At 44.7% G+C, this 21,956-nt stretch overlaps 6 protein-coding genes across 6 annotated transcripts; 3 read left to right on the top strand and 3 right to left on the bottom strand.

The window, feature by feature from the left end:
• Positions 1-1,260: 1,260 nt before the first annotated feature.
• AGABI2DRAFT_53662 (hypothetical protein) lies at positions 1,261-2,182 on the top strand (the record flags this gene model as incomplete). Its single annotated transcript, XM_006463712.1, has 3 exons — positions 1,261-1,617; positions 1,664-1,804; positions 1,853-2,182. Coding segments are annotated over 3 exons (828 nt in total), but the record flags the coding sequence as incomplete, so codon positions are not given.
• Positions 2,183-2,346: 164 nt separating this feature from the next.
• Positions 2,347-2,778, top strand: AGABI2DRAFT_152853 (hypothetical protein; the record flags this gene model as incomplete). Its single annotated transcript, XM_006463711.1, has 1 exon — positions 2,347-2,778. The coding sequence occupies one exon, from the start codon at positions 2,347-2,349 to the stop codon at positions 2,776-2,778; it is 432 nt and encodes a 143-aa protein (XP_006463774.1).
• A 6,222-nt stretch (positions 2,779-9,000) lies between these two features.
• On the top strand, positions 9,001-11,180 carry AGABI2DRAFT_208687 (hypothetical protein). The gene is made up of 8 exons (XM_006463710.1): positions 9,001-9,045; positions 9,103-9,443; positions 9,500-9,996; positions 10,060-10,138; positions 10,192-10,279; positions 10,332-10,393; positions 10,448-10,836; positions 10,891-11,180. The coding sequence occupies exons 1-8, from the start codon at positions 9,005-9,007 to the stop codon at positions 11,176-11,178; spliced, it is 1,785 nt and encodes a 594-aa protein (XP_006463773.1). The 5' UTR covers positions 9,001-9,004; the 3' UTR covers positions 11,179-11,180.
• A 764-nt stretch (positions 11,181-11,944) lies between these two features.
• On the bottom strand, positions 11,945-14,609 carry AGABI2DRAFT_208685 (hypothetical protein). The gene is made up of 5 exons (XM_006463709.1): positions 14,281-14,609; positions 14,199-14,212; positions 13,941-14,141; positions 13,018-13,878; positions 11,945-12,961 (listed from the first exon to the last, which is right to left on the bottom strand). Exons 1-5 carry the CDS (start codon positions 14,546-14,548, stop codon positions 12,140-12,142), a joined length of 2,166 nt encoding a protein of 721 aa, XP_006463772.1. The 5' UTR covers positions 14,549-14,609; the 3' UTR covers positions 11,945-12,139.
• Positions 14,610-17,187: 2,578 nt separating this feature from the next.
• AGABI2DRAFT_120577 (hypothetical protein) lies at positions 17,188-18,801 on the bottom strand (the record flags this gene model as incomplete). The annotated part of the gene is made up of 3 exons (XM_006463708.1): positions 17,188-18,103; positions 18,163-18,502; positions 18,564-18,801. 3 exons carry the CDS (start codon positions 18,799-18,801, stop codon positions 17,188-17,190), a joined length of 1,494 nt encoding a protein of 497 aa, XP_006463771.1.
• A 406-nt stretch (positions 18,802-19,207) lies between these two features.
• Positions 19,208-21,951, bottom strand: AGABI2DRAFT_225687 (hypothetical protein). Its single transcript, XM_006463707.1, has 6 exons — positions 21,575-21,951; positions 20,964-21,447; positions 20,414-20,908; positions 19,811-20,302; positions 19,513-19,633; positions 19,208-19,293 (listed from the first exon to the last, which is right to left on the bottom strand). The coding sequence occupies exons 1-6, from the start codon at positions 21,944-21,946 to the stop codon at positions 19,266-19,268; spliced, it is 1,992 nt and encodes a 663-aa protein (XP_006463770.1). The 5' UTR covers positions 21,947-21,951; the 3' UTR covers positions 19,208-19,265.
• Between the last annotated feature and the right edge of the window lie 5 nt (positions 21,952-21,956).

Below are 21,956 nucleotides of genomic sequence, written 5' to 3'. Positions count from 1 at the left end.
GATAGTCGAGATGAGCAACTTATCTTCGAGGACACGCAGCGATCGTCACTCCAGTCACTCCAGTCCATCGCTCCGGACACGTATAGGTTGTTTGCAGAAGCGGTGATGGCAGAGGCTATCCCTTTCTTTCAACTGGCTTCGGAGCTGTACGTAGTTACAGGATGGGATCCCAGGTCAGGCAAAAGAACTGTAAGCGGGCGGCGGATTGTTCTAGCATGAAAGTGTGTCTGACCTTCAACAGCACCATTGGTATCACGTCCAAATGGATCGGAGTGAATCCGGAAACCCAGTTCCTGTCTGTTACTGCCCCAGTGCCAAAGACAAAGGAATGTGTGTACATCAACGTTACCTGACCGAGGAAGGTCCTTCCAGCAGTTGGGATTCAGAAGGTGAGGGGACTCGTGTTCGTCTAAAGCGGCTATAATGTGACTGATAATTGAAGGTCCTGTTGAGCGCGTGATTTTGTTCTGGAGAGATGACGTCGAAGACGGCTTCATAAATTTGTTTTCTGTTTGTCTTGAAGGGCTGCCTTCCACGGCCAAGTATAGAGTGGTGGTGACATTCGTAGGGGATGATGCAGGTTTCGGCAGTTGGAGGTGCTCGCGGGATGGGATCAATCAATGCGCTCATATAACAAAGTGTCAAGGTTACTTCGGGCAACTTCTCACCGCAAATCATCAGGCAATGCCCGAGCACGACCATAGTATGGCCATCACAGGTAATGTGAGGTGTCGGCATGTACAACGCTTGACTAACTGCTTCTCAGAAGTTCGTGTCAAGTCATTGGCAAAGGAAAACCAACATTGTATTTCGCATCTACCCATCATGGTGCCAGAGTGGGCACGTATACCCACTGATCAAGTACTTTATGACGATCCACCACCCGTGGACAAAGTACCAGATCTCTTAGCTCTCACTCAGGAAGCACGGTGCAGTTGCGGTCAAGCTTTCATTCCGGGTTATGACATGTTCGAGAGAACATGTACTGTGTATACCATACTCCGGCCTATTTCTACTCGCATCCAGCTTCAGAAATGCTCCCATTGTCATTCAACCCGCTATCCCAGTAAAGCTATTGGTCCCGAGTGTTGTGAACTGGGAATCTTCAACTACAACAACACCCTTCTCTTCTCCCATGACCTGCTTGACAAATATACATCTTCCTTCTCCTCATCCGAAACTCCCTTCGGTGCCTGGATCAAAGTTGTCATTAGAAGATATCAGAAGTGGTCAAGGCCTGCATCATCATCATTCGTAGAGGAATCCACCTTTAGAAAGGTGTGGTTTGGGTATGTTGACTTGTTCGACTTATCCAACAATGCAGTTTGCCCTCTATGTGGTCCTACTCCGGATACTATAATTTGGGATGGCGTAACCTTGGCGTATAGTAAAAAGCAGGTTCTCAATACGGTATATCCACCAACATCAAAACATCCCAATGCAATTGTGCGAAACCAGCGTTATCCCAAGGTCCAATGTCTGATTGAAGACTCTCATTTGAGGAAACTTTTGTCGTCAATAACCAGTGAGCCTCTTTCTCTCAATAACATACTGTCAAAAAACAGTAATGTGAGTCTATCATATTTAATGTTATTATTTGAGCTCTCAACTGAATTTGTAGACAACGGTGGATGTGAGCGTCATAGATGCAACTATTCAAAAGCTTCGTGAAATAGATGAAGCTATCCAACTCACTGGCGATAAATGTGGAGGGCTACAAAATCTCTTGATTAGTTACTATGGCTCTTCACAGCTCAGAGTGAATGGTGAACCATCTCGGGAAGTGAGGAGGTTTTTCTCACAGGTATGGCTTCTCATTTTATGTTGTCATTTTAATCACAAATATCTGCAGATATCAACAAATGAATCAGGTCTCCAGATAATCAATCGACCAGCGTTGACAAAGTTGGAATTGTTTCTGGTCAACCCATCCTATGGAGCTTTGTCCCAACTTGCCCCGATTCCATGCTTGTATCACTTGGCTGTTCATCAGTGGACACAACATAATTGTTTGTCTTCAGAATTCCTGACTGCTCTAGAGTGGATCAAGACAAGAGCCAGTGATATTATTCAAAAATCAATGTTACGTGAAGCTGTCCCACTGGTTGACGCTGGTATTGATGCAGATGGTGGATGGAAGAAGGTATATGTTTCCACGAATCTATTAACGTCAATCATACTAATAATTTAATTAAGAGTGGGTGCAAATACAGTATGCCACAAATAAGGCATAGACCACAATATCCAAATATATCAAGTGACGTTTCACAGGAGCCAAAGGAGCGCGGAGGATTATGCAACAAGTTTTATAGTGAATATGGGGAGAACAAATTAACAGGTGGGATTATGGCGGCATGGTGCTCCCACAGCATCTGTTATGGCTTTCACTTTATTCCAGAAAGTGAGGGTCGTAATGATGTCTTTTCAACCATTATCACACGGTGGCCTACAGCTCCAAAGTATGTGATTTATGACTTTGCATGCCAGTTAGCCCCATATTGCCGAGCACGAGAACCTGAATTTTTTGTGGACACAACCTTCCTTATCGATGACTTCCATGCAATGGGACATACACGATGCTCTACAGCTTTTTTTCTCAAGTCATATGCAGAAACTCAGCCAGGACTAGGCCGAATTAATTCCAGTGCAGCTGAATGTGGTAATGGTGGACTCTCAAAAATCCACAAATCTGTTCGGTATATGGGACAGGATAGGGCTATTTTATATACTTCTGTCTTTTTGGCTATTTGGAATCGGCTTAAAATCTTGAGAATGTAATTTTATTCCATGTATATCCTACGACAGTATCACAGTATGTTCCATACAAGTACTGCAAGGCCTACGACAGTATCATAGTACTGTATCTGCAAAGCCTATGACAGTACTACGGTACTACCTATACAAGTACCTAATACTGTATCTACAAGGTCTACGACAGTACTACGATACTACCTATACAAGTACCATAGTACTGTATCTACAAGGCCTATGACAGTATCATGGTACTGTATCTACAAGGCCTACGACAGTACTACGATACTACCTATATAAGTACCATAGTACTGTATCTGCAAGGTCTACGACAGTACTACAATACTACCTATACAAGTACCGTAATACTGTATCTACAAAGCCTATGACAGTACCATAGTACTGTATCTACAAGACCTATGACAGTATCATGGTACTGTATCTGCAAAGCCTATGACAGTACTACGATACTACCTATAACAGTATCGTAGTACTGTATCTACAAGGTCTATGACGGTACTAAGATACTACCTATACAAGTTCTGTAGTACTGTATCTACAAGGTCTACAACAGTACTATGATACTACCTATACAAGTACCATAGTACTGTATCTACAAGGCCTATGACAGTATCATAGTACTGTATCTGCAAGGCCTACGACAGTACTACAAGTACTGTAGTACTGTATTTACAAGGTCTACAACAGTACCGTAGTACTGTACAGTGGCTCAAAAAACTGTCCCAATGTTTTGAGGTTTTTCACTATTTGTATTATAGCTCAATGAGTTTTATGAATATGATTATGTAATTAATATATTTTATGCTCTTGCATGTGACCTTTAAAACGCATGTAAGATGACGTAATTTTGAGCAGTAAAAGGTGGCGAAATTAAATCAACAACATAATCAATCATTGGGACAGTTTTTTGACCTTCTACTCAACTTTCAGAAATGATGATCTACAGCCACACAGAAAATGTGAAAAATCAAGGAAATATTTACAGATGTTATCTAACATTATATACACACATCTGACATGTTAACACATTATGTTAACTTTACGTTACTATCATAATCTCTACTTTGGTTACTGAGAGCTTTTTTATCATTTTCCAGGTTCTAAAAGACAATTCCGTTTGTGAAAACCAGTCAAAACCATGTTTGTGTAATTCTAATGTCAAGAAATATGAGAAAAAAACTCATTGGAAAGAAGATTCCAATGCTAAAGCTGTTATTCTACCACAATATTCTCTTTTCCTTCCAAATTTTCAACTTTTCAAAGCCTTTTACTGCTCTTCAACTCTAAAATATCATAGTACTATTTAGTAATTATAATATTCTATGTATGTACAAGCATCCTACTCACTCACAGTACATATACCATCCCACTATAAGATAATTTATTCCTTCATATTTTGCTACAAAAGTGTCAGTCAACTTTCAACCTCTTTCTTTCAGATATGTATCATTTATCTGGTCAAATTATAATTATCATTATCCAATGTGACTACCAACCCTTCCTACAGTCTGTCACTGTCTAGTTTCATGATATTTGGACAGATTTCCAATGTTGCAAAAAGGAGAGATGCTTTCATTGCTTACAACAGCCTTAAAATGACATTTCTTTTATAAGATTTGTACCATTTGATGACACTGAGAATGAGATTCAAAGTTATTGACACTGTGAGCGGCTTGAATTCTATTTTAAAGCTGTCTAAAGTAAGTTTGATAATTTATTACTCTTTCTTATCAAGAAAAAATCTTTTTTAATGCCTTTTATAGTTGTATATCTTACCCACATGTTTTAGTTTTTAGTTTTTCTTAGTATTAGACTTTGCTTGACATATTTTAAACTGAGTTTTACCTCTAGAATAGTATTCTACAATCAAAAAGTAACAAAAAGACTACAAATAACAAATATAGAGATTATGATAGCAAAATAAAGTAAAAGTAATGTGTTAACATGTCAGATGTGTGTATATAATGTTAGATAACATCTGTAAATATTTCCTTGATTTTTCACATTTTCTGTGTGGCTGTAGATCATCATTTCTGAAAGTTGAGTAAAAGGTCAAAAAACTGTCCCAATGATTGATTATGTTGTTGATTTAATTTCGCCACCTTTTACTGCTCAAAATTACGTCATCTTACATGCGTTTTAAAGGTCACATGCAAGAGCATAAAATATATTAATTACATAATCATATTCATAAAACTCATTGAGCTATAATACAAATAGTGAAAAACCTCAAAACATTGGGACAGTTTTTTGAGCCACTGTATCTACAAGGTCTACAACAGTACTACGATACTGTATCTGCAAGGCCTACTACAGTACTACGATACTACCCATAAAAGTATTGTAGTACTGTTCTACTCATGATAATGTTTATATAGGGCCTACAGGGGTATTGTGGTATTGTGGTATGAGTGTAACAGTACTGCCTTATATTGGCGGTTCTGTTCATGCGTGACCCATTACAGTAATGTAGTACTAAGTACTGTGAGTATTGTAGTACTCATGATGCAATGAGTATCACGATACCGTGGTTATAAGTGTCTATCATTATCACAGGTCAAAGTATCATAGTCTATATTAGGGTTGAAGATCAAGGACCGTGAGAAGCGAGACACGACCGTACGTGCGCGTAGGAAACGACATAGCGTGCGACTCTCATGCGTTATTCGACCGTCCCTTACCCCCAAGATTCAACCGTCCATAGTGTGACCATGCAAATCTGATTCTTGACCTCTACTCTGCTGAAGTCTGAAATTCTATACATATATCTGCAGTTCTTTCTGCAGGTTGTACTCCATTCTCACCGGGGACCGACCTAGCGATACATCAGGGGCCGTATCATTCAGGGCTCTTTCGGAGACAGCCGGAACGGCCGAGAGTCTCGTTATGTTCAAAAAACGTTAAGTACAAACTTGCTACAAACGCTCAGTGAACTTGTCAGAAAGACGGAAAACCTTCAGGCTCCTTTGCCAACAAGGATGGAAGTTCGAGGGCTCACGCTACTCCCCGTCGAGGTCCTCTCTCGGATCCTCATGCATGTAGACAGCTCAGATATATTGGCTGTCAAGCTTGTACGTTCTGTCTCCATTTTTTGCTGTGAGCGATGGATGTCTGATGTTCCAAAGACATGCCAGGCTCTATGTTCTATTACGATGACACGGCAGTTTTGGTATGACCGTATTCATCAACTCTGCGAAGAACACGCTGTCGCCCTACCTGAAGAAGAACTGAAAGAGTATACCGTAGCCGAACTGGAGAAGTGGAGCATGCGACGAATTCGTGCTAGGAGTACTTCCCCTGTGAAGTGGCAACTTCGCAGTGGAGATGACCCCCTGGTAGCCTTTTACGATGATATACTATTGGTTCCAGGTGGCCGATGGCTTCTAAAGATTTGCGACGATTCACCTGTTTACTTCATCGACTTGGACAGCAGCAATCTAGAGCAACATCTCCTGTTTGATCCCAAAAACATTGACCCACGCATCAGCCACTGCCAAACTACTGGAAATAGTCTATGGATAGACCATGAAGCACCACGATTGTCTTTCCGTCTTGTGGGCTGCCTTGTTGACGATGGTGCGTCATTTGAGTGTCATACACCACGGGACTTAAGCTCTTTTAGAGGGTGATCATGATTGGGTGTATGTCTGTCAAGTCAATCTCACCGGTCATGGTGCCAGTGCGACTCTCGTCGCTCAAGTTATTGCTACCTTTCGAAGGAACATATCAACATGTTCGCATGCGTTCAATGACCACTACTTTGTTTCCAACTCGATCACTCCAACGTTGGAAATCTTTGATTATAGGCAAGCCTTGGAATGCTTCGATTTTCCCTTGATAGAATGTCATACTCATACTCACACCTCGGAATATCATCTTACCGTCTGTTCATCTACTAATCATGACCCATAAATTTACTCATGAAGATTTTATGGACAGGAATTCGAGTTCATCAACGAGGATGTTCTTGCGGTCTACTACGTCACACCATCTTTCTATCGCATCTTCAACATAGAGTCATCAACCTCACTCCAACTTATGCACCAAATCAAAGTTCCCGAGGTTTGGCTTTTCCCTTCCAAGACCTGTTGGACACCTAAGGCAACATTGTTCACTCTGGTTGGGGAACACACCAAAATACTTCATGGAATCGTTATACCCCATGAACGCAGGTTCCATCCATGGACGGTCGAGTTGTCCGCTATCATGGCAGACACTGGACAACCTCAGTACATCGACCTCGAGCTTGGTATATTCAACTCGCTGTTATACAATGGGGCGGGTGACATTTTACACATCACTCACGAGTGGGACTGGTCATACAAGTCCCCGAGTATCAGTGGACCGACCCGTAAATCAATTCTGGAGCAGGGTGTGGGTCATTTGGATGTACGTCTCAGGTTTGACGAAGATACGGGACGCTTCGTTTATTTTGCTAGTGGAAAACTGAATGTAGGCGATATCGTTACCGCGGATTGAGGCAGGTCGAAGAATCCGATACAACTCAAATCTTGGGAAACATTCCGCTAAAGTCTTTCAATATCGGGCTGGCATCCAAAATGGCTTGAGCACGAGACTCGAGCTCTATCTCATACTCCCCTCCCCTGTGCGAAATGAGATCTGGTAACCAGTAGTCCAAGAAGTCGATTGTTCAATCATCAGATATCGAATGACCACTGGGACTCCAACAGAATCCTGATAACCTTAAACTTTGTCAACCATGGGGTCTTTAAGCCGTATCTCTATTGAAATTCACGACTGTGCTCCATAGTCGGAACTTATCGGTAACAATCGGCCGGTATTCAAACCTTCACATTCAAAGCACGACTCATTTCCCGGTTTTAAATCGGTTCAGATTCATTGTTAAAATCAAGTTCAATGATCGAACTCTTCTCAGCTCCATATCTCCTACTCCTCGCAGTCCATTTTTGTTCCTGGTTCCTGTCGTCATACTCTTGTTTAGTGCTGCTCTAGGTTTTAAGCTACCTCCTCGCGATTTATTGAGATTTTTTGGATAATTGTGTTTCGTGAGCGTTGTACTTTCATAAAGTTATAGTAGTTTTATCGACTTGATCTTGCCATGTTCGTTTGCTTTGATCGAATATAGTCAATGGCCTGATTTCTTCCAAGGTCATCCATCCAATGATGCATCCAACGTCAAAAGTTCTATCGATAAAGAGATTCAACAAGGTCCCTTGGGATATCGAAGGTGATTATGTTGACATCGGGAGAAGTCGAACGACTATGACCTCATACAAAGGTAATCTACACCAGTGCGCCGCAATGTAGCTTGCCTGCCTTCGTACATAGAAAAAAGATATAACCTACTGGTTGATTATAGATGAGCGGAACTTAATGTCGTACTTGTTTGCGCGGAATTCGATGTTGTCTGTAGTTCAAGACGCTTTAGATGGGGGTAAGCGGTTCTCCCTTTGTCTTTGTGCCTCTTGGCGTGGCGCTGGGAATCAATGTTCTTCATGGGAATGATGGAGAAGGTCTTAGGTGGGGGTATTTTAACCAATTCTGCGGCGAAGTATAGCGAAGAGCCTGTAAACCCGTATAGTAGCGGCACCGTAGCATCGGAACAGACTTAAACACTGTAAAATAGCCTTTCAGTGGGTCAGGGTGCAATTTTTCGTCTTTAAAAACTGTCTGTCGGTCATCGGTGGGTAACAGGGGATCGATATTTTGTCACTTGAATGCCGCTCAGTGGTTACCATAACCAGTTGACATCCGACACGGCGGGAGGCGCAGCAGAGTTCCGGAACTGGGTTCGGAAAAATTTGAAGTCTAAAAACCCAGTTGACTTCTTCGAACATCAGAGGGGCGTTGGTTGTGCGCTAGAGAGCACTGCTTCTTTAAGGGGATATAGTTTCCAAGGCCCAATCACATTTCTCTTTTCTTTTTTGTTTCTTTTCTTCGTTGGAGACGTACGCCGTGCGGATGCAACGGACAGGGGGGAGTCACAAATTATTTTTTGACAGGTGAATGGACACGGGGGGTAGGCTTCTCTGCGCGTGTAGGCGGTCGTTTGCAGATCAGGCAAGTTGGACGGGAGTTCTTTACTGAGACAGAGTTTTTCTGGCATCTGCACCTTAATTCTGAGCAGTGTTAAGGAAATCGGGCAACCAGGGGCCCAGAGCGCGCGATTCGGGAAGCCAAGGTCCTCGGATGCAGAGGACAGCTAAATAGACCGCTCCGGGAGGCGGAAGAGTTCGCACCAGGCTTCCTCATGATTTTCCCGTTCTATTTATCCCCCCACCAGCGCGCGTGGTCAGTGTTTTTTCTTCTTGTCTGTTCCCCCACCTTACCCGCTTTTATCCCCCTCAGCGTCTGGAAGCAGAAGCAGCGCCAGGTCAAGATTGACTCCCTTCCCTCTTCTTATTTCACTCGTCCCTCTCTTGCTGAACAAAAGATCTACACTCTTTCACTTTCTCAACTTGTTTCGCAATGCAAATCCGGTCTCTTGTCTCCCTCAAGCATCATGCTTGCCTATGCAAAGAAGACTATCCGGGCTCACAAAGCAACTAACTGCCTTGCAGAGGTCATGTTCCATGAGGCTTTAAAGACGCCGTCTATTGCCAATTGGGGACCCGGCCTGGATTCTGACGGCACTAGTGACGTTCTACTACGAGAGCGTTCCCTCATGGGAGTTCCTGTAAGTATAAAAGGTATGTAATTATAACCCTCTGGGAAAGCCAAATTTTAATTATCGACCTCGTTGCAGAAACGATTGATATTGCCGGACACGACTCCACAATCGGTTACTCCCGCAACGTTGGAAAGCCGGTAAAGGAATCTTCTGCCATCGTCCGGCTACTCCAAGATGCAGGAGCTTTGATACACGTCAAGACCAGTGTTCCTACTGGCCTTATTGCCATCGAAACTTCATCAGACGTCTTTGGGCGTACGACAAATCCGTATAACCCTGCTCATAGTTCTGGTGCTTCCACTGGTGGTGGCGCCGCTCTTCTCGCAAGTGGGGGAAGTAAAATTGAAGTGGGTACCGATTTGGCCGGGAGCGTACGTATCCCCGCACATTTTTGTGGTGTCTGGAGTTTGAAAGGTAGTGCGGGGAGGTTTCCAACTTGGGGAAATCGGTCTCCTTTGATGGGATTGGAAGCATTACCATCTTTGGTGGCGCCGATGGCGAATTCATTAGATGATTTGACAGAGTTTTGGAAAAGGGTTGTGGAAATGAAACCTTGGCAATACGACCATACGGTGCGTTTCTTATCAAGTTCTCTATCTGACACCTATCCAGGAGAAGCTAATTTTGATATGCAGTGTGTTCCTCTTCCATGGCGGCCGGTCAACTTACAAGAAGAGGGAAGACGGTTGAAGTGGGGCGTCATTTGGGAAGACGGTGAGTCTTAATGCTTTTTACGGCTTTCATTGAGGCTCTAGACGTCCTTCAAGGGACAATTCCACCTTCGCCTGCCTGTCGCCGTGCACTATCAACTGTTATCAGTGCCCTCAAAAAGCAGGGCCACGAAGTCGTCGACTTGTAAGCTATACTACATCTTTGGAAATTAATCTAAGCATTGACCCTCGCCTAGTAAACCCCCTTCAATCATGGAAGGTCTCAGGATTGGATATCAACTTCTCTTCTCTGATGGTGGTAAGGGGAACTCACTTACACGCGCGCGCACGAATTTGAAGTTTGATCTATTAGGTGAACAAGCCCGAGCTCCTCTTCAACGTACTGAATCCACCTCTCCTCCAACTCAACACGTTCTCAACTTACTCAAACTTCCTAAACTAATCAAGTCCCTCCTTTCTCTCGTCTTACGTTCTCGCACCCTCTCCTACATATTTGGTCTCGGCTCCCAACCGGATCAACTCTCAGCCGAGTTGTATTCAATTCTTCACACGAAGACTGTGATGGAGGAACGTCGACTGATTGAAGAGAGAGATAATTATCGCGCCAAATGGCATCAGAAATTGATTGAGGAGGGTGTTGATTTTATTTTGACTGTGCCTCATGCTTTGCCTGCTCTTGAGAATGGAGGGAGTGAGAGAGCGACGTTGATGAGTGCAGGATATACATTTATCATCAGCCTCGTAAGTACCTTTCGATCCATATACATTGACGCCCCCCTCATCTCATCCTCTTAGCTCGATTACCCCGCTGGTATAATCCCCGTCACAACAGTCTCTCCCTCCCTCGACGCTCTCCCAGCTGATTTTTATTCATCACCCACATTCAACCAATTCAACATGATCGCAAAGGGAGCATACCTAGAATACAATGCTGAGAAGATGAAAGGTCTTCCTTTGGGAGTACAAATTGTCGGTAGGAGAATGGAAGAAGAGAAAGTCTTGGCTGGGATGAAAGTCATTGAACAGGCGTTAGTTGATTTTGGAGTTACTTTTGACGCAAAGTTGCCAGACGATTTGCGTTAAACATGCTTTTCTTTTTCTTTTTTCTTTTTCTACTCTTGGGTGAGTAACTAACTCTCTTTTGATCGACGTCAGTGTCGTCGATCTTCGTGTTTTGACTGAGAAATGTCTGTCTTTTCCTCTAACATCCATTCCTTTATTGCTGTAATTGTTCCATCTATTTTGTTCCGAAACAGGACACTCATTAGTTTCATCGGACGTTTCCGTTATTACCTGTATAATCAAGTGTATCCATCTGTTAACTTATTTCTTATCTAATTACCTGATCGTATATCTTCATCCCTTTCTACTTCTTTATATCCACCTATTTGCTAGTAGTACTCATCGAGTCTGTTATTGTCTTTGGCACTCTTCTCCTATACTCGAAAGCGTCTCTTCACTGTCTTTACGTATTGATTACATTTCGCTCTTTTGTACTTCTCTCAGATTCTTCCAGTTATAAGATATATCTTGTTAGTCGCACACTGTTTTGTATGCTATTAGAATCAGTGGTCTCCATCCTGATAAAACGCTGACATGATATGTCCCCATGAACTTAGGTATCACCCACGCGCAAGTAAACTAATGTCAGCGCGTAAGACGTCGACGAGCAAAACGCACCAAGGAAAACCTGCCGACACAAATTGCGCATGCACAACCAAACCGAAAAAAGTGAAGTAATATTACAAATTGTATATGATGCGCAATATAATATACACATTACCAAAAGACCATAACACCATAAATCACCACCTAGTCAAGTAAGCTGACACAAAAACCAGCTCACATGTAAATAAAATATCCACAAAAGGCACAAAGAAAACAAAAAAAGGCGGATGCTTGAATCATTGCAAGTCGTTAAAATGTTCCCGGTAGCAGAAGCAATTGTTGTCAATCAAAAAGAGCGCGTGAGGGTTTAAGAGACCATGAGTGCCGAGAACGAGCTCCGAGAAATAAAGGAAAAAATGAAGAACGGAAGATGAGATCACGAATCCAGCGCAACAGCTGTCCTCTGTCCTTCAAGCCACCTTTCCTTATTCAAAACTGAACCAACAACGCCAACGACTTCCTTGGCCTTCCCATTAACTCCGAGTAGACCACCACCGTTGTTACGATTGTTATTATTTTTGTTATTATGTCCATCACGACCCCCATCTTGCGAACTCACACTTAACCAAGCTTCTAAACGTATCCCCAACTCTCCTCCTCGTCCACCACAAATATCACCAGTTGTATCCAACATTTGTTCTTTCTTCTGCGCTTCAACGAATGGGAGTTTCGATGAAACTTTAGCTCCAGAAATTGATAGAGAACTCATTGAGCTTCGTCTAGACAATGATGAACCATTGGATTTGGAAGCTCGGCGACCATTGCCATTCGTTCTCTCTTTTCCATCAACGGTATTGGCAGCGTCAAGGATAGGTGAAGCGGGTGACGAGAGGCTCGAACCACTACTCTTTCCTGATATAGGATGATGAGGGTCAAATTTATCCCATTCTTCTTCCAGTTCCTCGGGACCTAGAATACTTTCGACTAGCCCTTCCTCCCATCCATCCCATTCCATGCATCGATGCGCCATCCTTAACCGAGTTCCGGCTGACTCATAGTACAACCACTCACGGCATAACGATCCTATGCTTGTGTGTGAAGAACCCGGAGGGAGAGTAACTGTAGGATCGTTGGCCAACTCAGTCACTGCCCGACGGAAAAGTTTGGAAACGAAAGGCGAGGATTGGGCAAAGGCAGGTACATGGGCGCAGTGCCAAAGTGGTCGTGTCGTCGTTGATTCCCAGTCGATTATACAAGTCTAGTCACTTCAAGTCAGATGATCAATTCCTTGGCGACGATAACAGAGAAACCCACAATCTTGGTGTGATCCACCTCATCAACAAAAATATTCTCGAGGCTCAAATCGTGGCAATCAAGACCGAATTCCTCGGGCTTGGCATTCCCCTCTTTCGGTTCAACGACCTGTATTAACCGTTCCATGAGATTTAACCAACGTTCAGTCTCCTTTCTGGCAGCCTTTTCTCTTTGGGCCATATGTGTGAACAAGAACGTACTCCTCTGCATCCTTCGATAATCTCTATACATCCCATCACCAGGACCTTCCCACTCTTCATCACTTTCCTCCAAATCATACTCATCGCTGTCATCAGACATGTCTCCTGGGACCGCAGTCATCCGATGGTGCCTCGAAGAAATGATTTCGTCAGGGTCGAGATGGAGACGATGGGGTGCAGAGCGACCCTCGTTTTCGCTTATCACGCCTTGTACCTCACGATCCACGCATGAATTGCAGTAAGAATGTGTTGTAGACCATGGTCCTCGATTGATTTCCTGAGGATGCGAAAGGAAGCCTCTATTGGAACCGAAGAAGGGCCAAGAGATGATAGGTCCAATATGGAATTCAGTTGCGAAACCGGAGTTTGAGGGTATTTTCGCTGGAAAAGCAGCGAGGGGTCTCGGCGTTAGCATCGGCGGAATTGACGCCGATTCCTGGACAGGTGAAAGCGGGTATGCAAGATGGTGGGACACCGGCCTTGGGGTCGGCATTCCAGACGGGAGGGTATTCTGATGAGATGGCCCGGTATAGAGGGAACCAATCTGTGAGAACCGATGTGCGAAAAGCGGAATAAGTAGCCGGACGATGTTCTTCACGAGTTGGCAAAGTTCATTGTATGATAGCGTATGAAAGACTTTGGCGAGCGGGATACCAGGAGCCTGATAACGGTTGACACAGGTTTCAAAAAATGACGTATTCAGGATTTAACCCTGTGACATACCTTGGACATCAATATGAACTCGCCGCCTAAACGGTTATAGGGGTTGGAATCATAATGATACACGGTCGGAACTGGTAGATTCGTTTTCTCCCGTAAATACTGCATAGTAGCAACCTCAGACTCTACCTTGAGCCGAGGCATCAATCGGCGAGCCACTCGCGCAACGAGCTCCTGATGGTTCACGAGCGTAACGAGGTAAGCCTAACGATAAGGCAAGGAGCATGAGTACCGGTCGGGCATCAATAGTAAAATGCTAACCTTGTGGAACGTCCCTGTATACCGAACAACAAAAGTATCAAGTATTGAGAACCTGGGTCATACTTGGAAGGCCAGGACATACCAGCGGAGAGAAAGCTGATCCGGCCAACCTCGACGCCTATTTTTTCGCGTACGACGTCTTTGAGCACTCTTCGATCAACCTCGAATGGAGTAGCGCCCCTGAGAGTAGCATCTGAATCAGCCTTTCGCTCGCGCTTCCTATCTTCATGTTCGATATCCCAGTCCCATATGAGCGGGGGTCGCGTGTCATCATGGGGGGTGCGGAGTGGTGTGGGTGTTTCGGTATCTAATGTATCTGCGAAAGAGAGATGGTTGCCATTCCGTGGCATTGCAGAGGTGCAAATCCCGGTAGCCGAACTTGATGCCAACGGGTGCTTATCAGCAGCAGGCTTTACTGGATCTTGTACTGGATTCAAAGGCTGCAAGACGAGACGACAGCGTAGGTTTGGTTTGTTCTGCGGGGTAGAATCCTGGCTGTGAAACGGGGATCAGATGTTGGTAGGGGTGCAAGAGAGTTTGAATGCAAACTTTGGTTCCTCCATTCTCATCTGCTTGTCCTTGTTTGGCTGTCTCATATCGTTGCCCCTTGCGCACAGCAACTGCAGTTCGGGAATCGGATGGCCCATCGTTTTCTAGTTTTCTAAAGGGTATATAACGGGTATAGGGGACGGTCGACGACATGCCACACTTTTTCATGCCCTTATATACCACGGACCTATATTCGACTAAAATACTTGGCACCCTCGTCTTGATGCGGCCTCGCATGTCAATTCGACACGTCAGATCTCCCCATAGCCGAGTAGTGGCTTACTATAATTCTCCATTTTTTGCCGACGAAAGGGAATCATAGTACCACCACTCGATATCCGTATTTTATCTTTGTGGCGACTCTACGAACCGCCTGGATTTTCTGAGGGGGCCCGCCCGGTGTCGGTCCAGGGCGCCGAACAAGAATTAACACCTTTGAAAAAGATTATTCAACAGTTACGTTACGCTAAATTCTCGATTAATGGAAAGCGGTGTCCTACAAGGTAACTGCAAGGCACTTGTGTTGGCCGAGGGGAAACCTATTCCAGGCTGAGCGGGAATTAAGAACGCAGAAGTACCCACAACTATTGCCTTCCCCAACTGTAAAAATCCCGGAATAACCACCATGTCTGAATCCATCCACTTTATTTTCATCTACTTTTCTCTTACGTATACCGTAACTATTGTATCTGACCCTATCATTCCTTGGCGTACTAACAAAAGCCAGGCGATTAGCATGAACCATTACCATAAAGCTTACTCACCACGATGGTTGAGAACTTGACCATATGTTCACTGAAAATCGACAATTCAATTCGCCGCCACATTCGATGACCCGGTTGTCGGAGTGAAAGGAGCAGCAAAATCTCCAGGAATCTCGCTTAACCGAGAACGGGGCTGAGCAATTCCAAGAGCAATTCCAAGTTGAAAATAGCCCCCCGATCGCCGCACGCCGTGGGCTTTCAATCTATAGATATTCGGCCTTATGAGTCTGTTCCTTGATTAAGCCACTTTTCTCCGCTTATCTACAGTGGTCATAAAGCGGATACGTAGGTACTAGGTACTACTACCATATTTCAGCGATGTTATTCTCCGCTAACTCACCATAAATATCCTCGAGCCTAAACGCTAAGTGTGTCGTGTAAATACGCCGATAAGCAGGGACACTGAGTAGATAGCTAGAAGAGAAGAAAGGCGAATATCAATGAATATCTGATGTATATCAATGCCATCATCATCAAACACCATCATCATGCGACGTGCGTACATCACCGAATTTGCCATAGAATTCAAAATGACATAACTGCTTATCAGGCTATTTTTATAAATAAGAAGACGCCAGAAATGATAGCCCGTGGGCTCGCTAATACAGAGACTTACAGGCACGCTGAAAAGATTAGTGTTTGAATGAAGTAGAAGATACGCGTACCGTATACAGAAAGGAGGTATCGAGGAGTAAGAAGAAAAGTGCGTATCCTACGTAGGTTAACGCTGCGTTTATATCTATCTATATTTAGCAGCGGTTCGTGTTGTAAGCAGCAGGCTTAACTTACAAGAAATATACTTTATATATACATATACAGGGTCTGTTGAAGTCTTGATTACAACCAAACATCTACAGGTCCATCATGAGACAAATTATTTATAATGGCGTCCGAACAAGAACAAATTATTCATGTGTCTGATGTCCACATCAACTTAAGGACGACCCGGAGTTATTAACACCCCCTATGTAGTATGTAGTACCAGGACAATGCAAACTCTAGAGAAGCTCCGGTCAGGTGAATCGATCAAGTGTTGATGATTTCCCGGGAGCTCCACTGAAGATAGCAAACATAGAGCGTATAGGATGTATAGATGAGTGGTATGAAAGACCTGGGATGTTGGTGATCCCTAGAACGTTGACCAAGATATTATTATCCAAACCCGAGTGATTGGCATGCACTGCAGTTCCGTAGTAACGGTCTACTTCATCTTCATCTCGACCCATCTTTTTTTACATGCCCTACTGGCAACAACCGAATCAGTTCACAAAAACACGCGACTTCTGTTTGGGCCTTGGCATTGATACATGAGATCCGCGCTGTCATCTCCCTTCTATGCTCGCCATCACTTAAAGAACAACATACACAACATAGTAATTCTCGTCTGTCTCGATGTCAAGCAAGAATATATTGGAATCACAAACCGACGGCACGCTCATGCTAAAGCCAGTTCTTCAGCGTCCTCGTCTGTCTTCGATTCTTGGTTGAGTCCACTGATCGTATAACTCAATTCAAACCTCGATCGACTGGAAGAAGCTGGATAAAAACATGGAAGGCGCAACTCTGAATGTAAGTTACTTTTGTACGTGATATTGCTCTTCTACTTAGCCGTTCGACCAGGTGTCAATCGGTAGCAAATGTTACAAAGATCATGCGTCGGAGAAAGCACCACTTTCTTAATCTGCCGTACTGATCCAACCAATCCTTACCTCAGGGTCCTCCTTTCGAAGCTCGAGTTTGTCTTTCTCTTGTGCCTCAGCCGTCTTCTCCCCAATTTTGCCCGGAGCAACGAACATAAAACTCCACTGGACAGACTCAATATCAGGAAGCTCCTCTTTGAGGTAATCAATGACCCTGCGGACACCCGAAGTTTCGAGATCATGTCGGTCTGCTACGGTGATTTGAACCATGGTGATCCGAGTCATATTGTCGCTGATGATGAATGCATGGAGCGAAGGAAAAGCAAATCTAGTCACGTAAATGGTGTTATCGCGAAATTCTGTCCTACCTAGACCGGATTCTACAGGTAATCTGCCAAGGGATAGACCGGCTGGAAGTTGAAAACTCGGCGAGTCTAAATTGCTAAGCAAATAGCATGGCAAGGACTCTCTGAGATCGTGCATGTGGGAGACAATGTATGACTCATATATTGGAGCAAAAACTTGAGGGAGTGGAGCAAAGGCGCAGAGAAGACGGTATCGTTCGTGTTGCTTCTCCTTGATAATGTAGTTAGAGAGGCAATCTTCAAGATAGCCTGTCGGAACGACGTAACGAAATTGCGGCTGAAGATAAAAAGGGTTTTCGCCGAGAGGTTTTCCAAAGAAAAAGGTGAAGAAGTCTTGCCCTTGCTCCGCGGGGGGACAAACTCCTGTCTTGATAACATGCTCGAGGGCGCTCGTATCAGAAAGAAGAGTGGCTAAGTCATCATACGGATGAATTGTTTCAGGACCTTCCGGTTTTTTTATGAATGTCAGCCTCGTGCCGGTGGAAATACAATCGCGAGGTGATGGACCAACGATATCGAAAAGTTCTAGCGGCGAATAACGGGAAGGGTCTGAGGAACACGTTATCCCAGATTTAGCGCGAAGACGGCTACATAGTACAAAAGATTTCCGTTATCGCCAAAATGACGCGTTGATTTTGGAACTTACACCAATTTTTCCATTTCATCTTTGGTCCATAAATCCATGACCCACTTCGCCGCTAACCGCTGCTTGGACCATTGTCTCCAATGATCTGGCTTCGGAGAAGCAGCCTGAACAATGTAATTATCTATGTGTGTTAAGACAATGGCTGGAGGCTTCGTTAGGTTGACACCAGAGTCAACTAAGCAGAGAGTACGCTCTGGTGAGGAAATATCGGATGCAGATGAACCTTTCTGGAAACCGTCCTTGTTGAAGATGAAAATCTCATTTAGATTTACGCAATATGAGACCGGGATGCGTTCCTTGAGGGCTTTGACTAGGGCATATGCGAGGAAGAGAGACTTTCCTAATTATCACATCGAAATTAGCATATATGCAGGGTTCTGTGGTTATATCTGAACACTAACCGATGCCTGGTTGGCCGGTTACCACTAGACCCCCACTCTCACCGAACTCCTCATTCGAAGCTCGCACTTGATATGCACCGCTTATGAAGTCCCAAATCGTGTGGTACTCGTCCCGCACGATTATATTCTGACCTAGCCCCTTGAACGGTTTGAAATAATTGATTCCTTCATACTCATCAAAGGGGTTTTCCTGATTTACCCATATCCTTTGGTAGAGATCGCTAAATGTATGGGTCATGGTAGGTGTTGACAAGCTAGTGGCTGGTTGTGAGACCAGGCGAGTCCTACCCAGCACGTTTGGCAAACACGGCCAAATACCTCGTAAGTCCAAGCTCTTCAAAGCCCGGGAGTACGTTAAGAGAGTATTCAGGTTCCCAAGTCTATACGGGCTCACTGATAGATATGCTATACAAAAAAGAAAAAAAATCTCCCTTTCTCATTGCACAACTAACTATCCATCATCCAAAAACACCACAACCGCTATCCAAAAAAAAACATTCTTGAAGAAAAAAAAACCAAGCGATACAAAACCTCGCTTATACAATTACATTAAATCAAAAAAAAACAGTAACCCAAACCCAAACCCGCAAACCAAATACAAAAAGAAAAAGAAAAAGAAAAGAAAAGACGTAACAGATTCATTCATTCATCATGATCATGAGGTATCTTCAACTTTTTCCATTCCATTATTATTTTCTTCTTTCAAAAAAACCTTCGTCGTCTTGCAGTCCTAACCAATCCAAACAAGTGCAAAAAAAAAATACAAAAGAAGTCATTTTAGCGTCGTCGAAGCGAGGAAGGGAGGTGAGAACGAAACGAATGCAAGGTAGGATGAGGGATGAAAAATGAGGGATGTGGGTGACGAAGAATGCGGACAGTATGGAAAAGTATAATGATCGGGGGGGAGAATCGTTCTCGATAAATGATAAGTGAGTGAATCAACACTCACCTATCACAAGCAGTAAACAACGGATCCACAAACACAACCCTCTCAACTCTCCTCCCCAACCAATTCTCAATATCAACTCCAAGTTCACAATCCTGTACTTCGAGACATTTTAATCTCTTCACTCCCGCAGACCCAGCACTAGCCGCCATATTCGATGTCAAATTCGAAGAATTACCACCACCCGTCGTAGTCGTTACACTTGAGCCCCACCCATGATTGTTACCACCACCCATTGTAGCAGCACCAGCGCCAGGTCCCCAATGATGCCAACCATTAACGAATGGTGTGGAATTCGAACCGGAAGGAATGGGATGAGGAGGGGGAGCAGCAGGAGGAAGAAAATGAGGATGACTACCAGCTTCGGGATTCCTAGCTTCAACAACAACGACCAGTCTACTCACAACATCCGAACTAAAAACACCTTGTCCAGGTCCATTACACCCAACTCTCATCTTCAATACTTCCAGTCTCGGTACTAACCACCCACTATTCCCGCCCCCACCAGCGCCGTTGCCTCCACTTCCATTATTATGATTATTACCGGTCGTATCGTCATCAAAAGTCCCCAAAGATATCAGCAACGACTCAATTTGCATTCCTCCAACTTTTAAAACGCGAAGATACGGAAGTTGTGAGAGGAGGGTGCGCCATGACGTTGTTGACGTTATGAGGCCGAGTGGAGAAGGTAAATAGTAGGGTATGAAAGTTGAATGGGGGTGTGGATGAGGATGAGGATGTGTATGTGTATGAGGAAGTTGAGTCGGTATTTGTGTAAGTGATGAGATAGAGCCTGACGCAGGAGTTGTATTCCATGGCGGAGTATCGAACCCGAGCGAAAGTTCTTCGAGAGGAATAACGGGTACATGTCCAGACCCGTAAACGGAATTCGCTGAAGCAGAACCTAGAACAGCAGCGGACCTGGTCAATAGTCCCGAAATCACATCTTCGGAAGGTTCTCTCGGATCCACGAGCAGACTGAGGCTCCTCAACTGAGGAAGAACCAAACAATCCACTAGTTGACTCATCAACCAATGTCCACCTACTCTCAACGTCCTGACACCGTCCAGCCTCAACGGTGTCAAGGGCAAAACGTTGGACAAAACGCCAGTGAAATATAGAGATAGACTCTCCAAGTTCTCGGTGCATTGTGATACGATGTATCGAACTCGGTCCAGGGGAAGCGCAGGGTTGATCGGGGCACGAAGATTCAGGTGTCTGAGAAGATGGCTGGAAAAGAGAGGAGAGGACCATTTGAAAGGAACGAGTTGAAGGGTTAGAGAGGTCAAAGAAGGGAGCGAGAATGGAGATTGTGTATTCGGCAACCAGGCCCAATCGGATGCCGCGCAGGTACTTTCAGAGCTGGATATTTCAAATTCTCTGAGAAGCGGAGCCTCACCTACACGCCGGATTTATCACAAAGAACAGGAATACCGGAGCGCTTGTAGGCTTACCAGCAATAGAAGCCAGGGCAGTCATGGATTTGAACGCTTTGTCGTATCTGAAGATGAACCTCTCCCACCTGGGCATCTGTTCCACCAGGTAATAGATTGCGATATGAGCCCAATGGATGGTCGGCCTGTTGACGGTTGTCGATGGCACGCCGGAATCCTGAGAAAATAGCGGTGGTCCAGAAACGAGCATTGATCCGGTGACGGCAGCATTTCCAGACAAGTGAGGAAGAGGTGAATTCGGGGATGTCATATGTGGTGGAGCTGGAGCGGCCGTACCGCTCCAAGACGAAGGACCCATGTTCAAGTTTCCAGACGAGCGTCTTCTCCTCCGTTGATTCGCATTGTGGAGACCAGCTGTTGTATTCAGACATTGATCCGGTACGCGGAGATATATCTCGATGTCTAGAGGAACGGTGTGGCCGGAGCGCTCAAGCCATAGGCGAATAAGCTCCGGTGAGGAAGTCGGTGTCGTTATGAGTCGAATCTGCGAGAGAAATGACAGTGAGCATGAGAAGTGGCTAAATATAGAGGATCAATGACTGCATGAGAGATTAGGACAACGGGCGGGGACAGAGCTGCAGTGTGCGGGACAGAGACGATGACAATCGTACCTTGGACCACAGCCTCGGCGTCCGGATGGCGAGTCTTCTCCAGGACGACGACACTGCAGAAAGCACCCACGCACAAGCCGCGTGCTCTTCGAAATTCCACAAAAAGATTTCTCTCAGTAGTTCTGCTGGCAGTCGCCTGACGGGGCTCAAGTATGCTCTTGTTCGGGCAGCCTCTGCGTCCAGAAACTTTTTCTCGTCGGAGAGTCTGGTTATGGTTGTCTGGGCATCGTGGATCAGCTGTGCGAGTGACCGTTCCCTGTCCCGGATCTGTTCCTCGAGAGCGTGGGTGGCGTCGAGGGTGGCCTGGAGGTGCGTCTGGGCGCTGTGCAGGGTCTCCTGGGTCGGAGGATCTGGCAAGGTCAGCGGCAACATGTTTGGGGCA

This window comes from Agaricus bisporus, assembly GCF_000300575.1.
Source record: "Agaricus bisporus var. bisporus H97 unplaced genomic scaffold AGABI2scaffold_9, whole genome shotgun sequence".
Classification (NCBI taxonomy): Eukaryota; Fungi; Basidiomycota; class Agaricomycetes; order Agaricales; family Agaricaceae; genus Agaricus; species Agaricus bisporus.
Note: the sequence above shows the minus strand (reverse complement) of the source record. Positions and strands in the feature narration are given on the sequence as shown.

Excerpts from the sequence above, each read along its gene's own strand:
- AGABI2DRAFT_208687 (XM_006463710.1), top strand. The coding sequence starts at position 9,005 with ATGATTTTCCCGTTCTATTTATCCCCCCACCAGCGCGCGTG. Across the intron at positions 9,046-9,102 it reads TCCCCCCACCAGCGCGCGTG|CGTCTGGAAGCAGAAGCAGC; the intron begins GTCAGTGTTTTT and ends TATCCCCCTCAG. Across the intron at positions 9,444-9,499 it reads AGTTCCTGTAAGTATAAAAG|AAACGATTGATATTGCCGGA; the intron begins GTATGTAATTAT and ends ACCTCGTTGCAG.
- AGABI2DRAFT_208685 (XM_006463709.1), bottom strand. The coding sequence starts at position 14,548 with ATGCCACGGAATGGCAACCATCTCTCTTTCGCAGATACATTAGATACC. Across the intron at positions 13,879-13,940 it reads AGTTCATATTGATGTCCAAG|GCTCCTGGTATCCCGCTCGC; the intron begins GTATGTCACAGG and ends AACCGTTATCAG. Across the intron at positions 12,962-13,017 it reads AGGTGGATCACACCAAGATT|ACTTGTATAATCGACTGGGA; the intron begins GTGGGTTTCTCT and ends TGAAGTGACTAG.
- AGABI2DRAFT_225687 (XM_006463707.1), bottom strand. The coding sequence starts at position 21,946 with ATGTTGCCGCTGACCTTGCCAGATCCTCCGACCCAGGAGACCCTGCAC. Across the intron at positions 21,448-21,574 it reads CGCCGAGGCTGTGGTCCAAG|ATTCGACTCATAACGACACC; the intron begins GTACGATTGTCA and ends TTTCTCTCGCAG. Across the intron at positions 20,303-20,413 it reads CAGGTCCGCTGCTGTTCTAG|GCTCTATCTCATCACTTACA; the intron begins GTTCTGCTTCAG and ends CTCCTGCGTCAG.